This window comes from Glycine max (assembly GCF_000004515.6).
Source record: "Glycine max cultivar Williams 82 chromosome 5 unlocalized genomic scaffold, Glycine_max_v4.0 Gm05_scaffold_79, whole genome shotgun sequence".
Taxonomy (NCBI): Eukaryota; Viridiplantae; Streptophyta; class Magnoliopsida; order Fabales; family Fabaceae; genus Glycine; species Glycine max.
In genome coordinates this window covers 60,447-65,913 of record NW_024464664.1, presented here as the reverse complement: position 1 = coordinate 65,913, position 5,467 = coordinate 60,447, and the positions used below count along the sequence as shown (strand labels likewise).

The 5,467-nt window shown below is 28.7% G+C and overlaps 1 protein-coding gene across 2 annotated transcripts; it reads left to right on the top strand.

The window, feature by feature from the left end:
• Positions 1 to 455: 455 nt before the first annotated feature.
• On the top strand, positions 456 to 4,185 carry LOC100796098 (glucan endo-1,3-beta-glucosidase 13). Of its 2 annotated transcripts, none has more exons than XM_003531267.5 (4): positions 456 to 846; positions 2,215 to 2,553; positions 3,756 to 3,786; positions 3,894 to 4,185. In XM_003531267.5, exons 1-4 carry the CDS (start codon positions 792 to 794, stop codon positions 3,994 to 3,996), a joined length of 528 nt encoding a protein of 175 aa, XP_003531315.1. In that variant the 5' UTR covers positions 456 to 791; the 3' UTR covers positions 3,997 to 4,185. The 2 variants fall into 2 exon arrangements, with proteins under 2 accessions (XP_003531315.1, XP_014631221.1); XM_014775735.3 differs by having other exon boundaries at positions 493 to 846; positions 2,197 to 2,553.
• Positions 4,186 to 5,467: the final 1,282 nt, after the last annotated feature.

The window sequence follows — 5,467 nt, the reverse complement described above, 5'->3', positions numbered from 1 at the left end:
TCATAGGATACATATTACTTCAGGTTAATATTTTAATCAAATCATTTTATCTTCAGAATGCTACGTGTTTTTTTTATTCGTGAGTATTTTTAATTTTTTAAGTATATAGATATAGATAATTTATGACACTTTAAAATTTTGACTCTCATTTCTGGTCACTTATTTTCACGACAAAAATTATAATTATAATATTTATAAAAGTAAAACCTCATTTTCCCCATAAATTCCAATTATAACAATGTTTTTCAAATCAAAATTAAATCAAACTTTTTATAATGATTTTGAAACATAATGTTTAATTTTTAGATCAATTCAAATTACACTAATTTAATTCAAATGAAATCAGATGAAACTATTTTTAAAAAATTATAACAAATTTAATTTCGTTGCACTGTACCAAGTAAATCACATATAAAACATTATCAATTGATAATAAGTTAATAACATAGGCTTTATTTATATTACTTGCTGGACTCTACTGCCTTTTGTAGCTGTGTGAGCGTGAAAAGGCTCAAATGTATCCTCTGCAGTAGTCTGTCAAAGATAGTACTTGCTTCAGAAGGATGCATTCTCCTTCATCATAAATAATTTTAAAATCACAAAAAGTGAAAAAGGAAAAAAAAATAAAATGAAATCTTCCTTCAAGTAACCGGTGATTCCATTGACACTGCAGCTCTTATAGCACTAGTGATTGCACTCCACCTTTCTTCAGGAGTCAGAGTACAAGTAAAACTTGGAATATTAAATTCTATATAACCTTTGTAGCAACTTGGTCATTTGTAGCTGGAAACATGAGAAACAAAATGTGCCTTTTCCTCTTCCTGTTTTTTATGGAATGCTATCTGGGTATGTCATCCTTCTCCTTTGTTTGTACTAGTTTGGTCTTGTTGGTGTTTGCCTCTTCAGAGCTAGCTATAACTCTGTTTTGCTTTTTGTGTGTGTTTGTGTGTGTGTGTGTTTTGGATTTTAGATTGGTTCTTGAGTGTCTTGCTTGCTGTGCAGTGTGCAAGTTTTAGGATCACTTTTTCTTTTTATTTATTTCTTTTATTTTCTTTTTTTGCTAAAAGGGATCATTTTCTTAAAACTTACTCAGTTCCGCAGATCTTAGTGTTCTCTGCCTCTTGGTAACTAATCAATAAATCTCCTCTTTTATTTTGATTTTTATTTGGGGGTACTTCAATTTTTATCATTGCAATACTAAATTTTGTAGCTTGTGTTTAGGAAGGGGATGGGGGGTCATGGGTTTTTGTTAACCAGGTAGGCAAAAAATGGTGTGACCTATGTTGATTTTAATATTTAGCATGAAAAAAGAGAGAGTAGACTTTGACTCTTAAAAACAAATCAGAGGAAGCATGTTTAATGCTCTTCCTTGTACTCTTCTTGTCAAGTGGGGGAGAACTAACTAAAAATAAAATAATCCTCAAAAACTACCCAACCACCCCTTTTTCACCTTGTAGTCTTGTAAACAGGAAAAAATGATTTTTGAGTCACATTTCTGAGTATCGTGAAATTGAGTTGCGACCAAAAATATTTGCTGTATCCCATTTGAGTCATTATTTGTAACCTTATTTTTCTTTCTGTGGGCTTTAAACCCAATAGGTTATTATTTTTATGAACCAAAATGTCAATTTTTTTGGTAGTTTTTAGTTTGAAAAGGAGGGATAAAAGGATATAAGAATGATGGAGCTCAAATTCTTTGCTTCCTTCATGCCACAATCCCCCCAAAACAATCTAATCTAATCTAAATATTATATATCTCAGACATGTATAACCATAAAGTGATGAGACCACTTTCTTTTATTCACTTGTTCATTTTCTTGTGTTGTTAATTTATTGGTGAACCAACGGTTAATGCTATCGCATGATTTTCACGAAATACAATACTATTGAATGATTGGTTTGGTGATTTATTTATTTACACACTAATCTAATAAGTGTGATTTTTTAAATAATTGTCTTAAAGTAATTAAAATCATAATTTATGATTGAATAATACTGTAAATCTATTTTATATTATTAGTGAATAGATTTTAAACTCAAATAGAGAAAAAGGAAGGGTTGTACATCGACAATATAGAAAGTTTTACATAGTCACCTAATCATAATCAATCATATATGATAAGTTTGATGATTTTTCAAATAATTATCTTAAAATAATTCAAACATAATTATTGCAATGCTTTTATTGGTTCTAAGTCTGGCAAAAATATATAGCCACGGCAAGGGGAATTGTGGTGCAACAAAAGTCAGAAGCTGCAATCCCAGTGACAACATTGTCACCACCTGAAGGCAACACTACATTCATTGATGGCACAACTTGGTGTGTGGCTCTTGCTGGTGTTTCCCAAGCTGACTTGCAGAATGCTCTTGATTGGGCTTGTGGACTTGGAATGGCAGATTGCACAGCCATCCAACATGGTGGACCATGTTTTGAACCAGATACACTAGTTTCCCATGCATCCTTTGCTTTCAACAGCTACTATCAGATTAATGGCAATTCTGATATTGCATGCAATTTTGGAGGAACTGCTGCTTTGACAAAGCATAACCCCAGTAAGTTAAAATATTAATGGCACTCAAATTCAGGTCCAGTTTGGATAAATTTTTCTATAAACACTTCGATAGAATAAAATTAAAATTTAAAATAAATTTATGCATATGTTAAATAATCAGTTTTAGATGATTAAATGAGAGAGATTTTAGAATTTGGATAGATTAAATGAGGGATCTTCTATAAAAGTTAAAGTGTATAAATTGATTTTAAAGTATGAAAGAAACTTTATTTATTTTATCTTCTTATTTTATTCACCCGTAAGTGATATTGAAAAGTTTATCTAAATATGATTTATGTTTAGTGCTGTACGTGGGAAGTTTATGTTATGAAATATGTGATTAAGATTCCATAGCCCCACCATAAAAGATGTGGATGCATTATGTGAAGGTCACAAGTGACAATCAGTTTTGCCTCTTGGATCTTGGGAAGTTTAGTACTTTACCTCTTTGCCATTTTTGTTTTGATGTCTACGGAGCATCCTTTCCCTTTTGGTGCCATAGTGATGATGCATTTGCAGTGTGTAATGCATTATGAATAGCGTTAGTTGTTGTGTGATCATTACTGAATTTCTTTCTGGTTGATGAATATAATTATAAATATGTTTACATATTGATCAGCTGGTTGTTGAATATCATTTTGTAAAGTTTTCTGGAACTTTCGGCTTTTATCTTTCGTTCTTTTTTGTTTGAGAAGACAGGTGCTTAAGCAACTAATGCTAGTCTACTTTTGTTTTGCGTGCTTGCTTTTTTGCATTTGCATTATTCTAGTTTCTTTAAAGTTTAAAATTAAGTAACTAGTTTTCTTTGTAAAACTGCAAAAGGTTTTTATAATTAACGTGAAGTGCTGTGATGTGATATTCTTTTAGAAGACACCAGAAGATTTACTTTTGAATAAGCAATTGTTTTGAGTTGGTATATATAAATAAGTAGGTACATTAGATTGTATTCCTCATGACATAAAGTGTACATATTACGCATTATTTGCTGGATGCTTTCTGAAAAAATTAAGTGCAGAGTAGTGAGCAGCGTATTTTCTTCCCCTAAGTTTTATTCCGGCTTCGTGGAATTTTGATCTTAGTCTTTCTAGATGAATCACTTAATACTCAACCATTGGACTATTGGAGTGTTCACATCTGAATGTTCATATATACTTGGATTTTGAAATAGAATCCATTCTAAACTTCTGTTTCTTTTCACTTCAGGTTATGGAAAATGTGTCTATTCTACATCTGGGTATGTATGATGTTTATAGCATAATTACATAGCCTGAATTGAAAGAAGTTTGTTCACATTTTATTTAATCACATTTATATTTCATTATTTTTTTTTATATGTGACAGATCTTTAGTTGCTTCTGCCCCACCTTCACTGAGGAAGCATAACCAAAACCTGGTTTGGTCGAAACTTGCTGCCTTGTTACTGCTTTCATACTTTTGGATGTGACTATGGTCGGCCAAACCGTGGACAAAAGGAAAAGTGAATTAGAGGAAGGTTAGGGAATATTGTACCTTTATTAGCATTTTGTAATTGTGTTTTTGTTGCTAAGGTATTCTTAGCTTTCATGTTGGGTCAGGACAAGAATCTCTAATTGTGCAAATAATCTATTTTTGCAGTTTAATTTGTAGTTTTGTATATTATTTGTTTGTTGGTGTTTAATGTTATTTTTATTTATATTGGGATAAATATATATGTTCAATATTCAATTTATTATGTTATTAATTTTAGTAAAGAATTATTTGTTTATTTTATTATCATATTTTTTTATTAAATTATTAATTTGATAAGTCTTTAATTAAAATTAAAGACTTGTTATCATAATAGAGATTATGATAATGAAAAATAAATCTTTTATAATTTTAATCTAAATTGTTCTTGATTATAAGATTATTATAAATAAGATATCATTTTTAATAGTTAAATATTATCTTAATTTATTAACAATAAGTTTTCAAGAAGAAATATAATAGTTTCATTTGATTATCATAATAATTAATCAATTATATGTTTTATTTTATTTTTTGACATCTAATGCTTTGAGATATTAGTTGGAAAAGTTTTTTATGTACTTGTGCATTTTTTAAGAAGTTAGGGGTTGTCTCCTATTTAAAGACATATCTAGTTTAAGAAAAGTTTTTTTATTTTTATTTCTTAAAAAAGTTTTTATTTGAATTTTTAAGATAAAGAATGTGTTTGTTTTCGTGTTTTTATTTCTTTAAATGTTTTATAGAAGCTTTAAAAATAAATTTTAAATAATTAAATTCTCACATAATAATTAGGCTAAATGCGATGCATTTTTACTCATGCAAGCCTAGTTTCAAGAAAAATACATAAGTCTCACGTCCAAGGAATTAAACCAATGACTTTGCTTACTCCACTTATACTTATTACCATTATACTACATAAGTCTCACGTCTAAGAGATTTTTTTATATTAAAAATAATTAAATAAATTTTTTGATAAAAATTAATCGCCAATAAAATTTGATGGCTTATAAGGCTAGCTTGAGACAAAAATTTCTTTAAAACCTTAAATTCATGCCTCACAAAATCATTAAAATTCACTATATTTTTAGTTTTTAAATCTCATAAATATTTTTTTTATTTCAAATTGAGATATTTAATCTTTAATTACTCGGGTTCAAAATGTATATTTTTAGAGTTTTACATAAAAAAAGAAAAAAAATAATTTAACATAAACCAATCCATCATGGCCGCTTCTTCTCTCCCCAATTCATGAGGGCACAAATGAGTGTTATTGTTTTGAACATCTGTTTTTACTGTTTACATTTAAAACAACTTACGTTTTTATTTATTTATATTTACGTGTGAATATTTTGAATTTATAATTTAAAAGTACACCTAAATTTAAAAAGAAAACATATAATATAAATTATATATGGGAACAATGTAATTTT

Coding starts and splice junctions, on each gene's coding strand:
- LOC100796098 (XM_014775735.3), top strand. CDS start 792: ATGAGAAACAAAATGTGCCTTTTCCTCTTCCTGTTTTTTATGGAATGC. Junction 847..2,196: donor TTTTATGGAATGCTATCTGG/GTATGTCATCCT, acceptor ATTGGTTCTAAG/TCTGGCAAAAATATATAGCC. Junction 3,787..3,893: donor TGTGTCTATTCTACATCTGG/GTATGTATGATG, acceptor TATATGTGACAG/ATCTTTAGTTGCTTCTGCCC.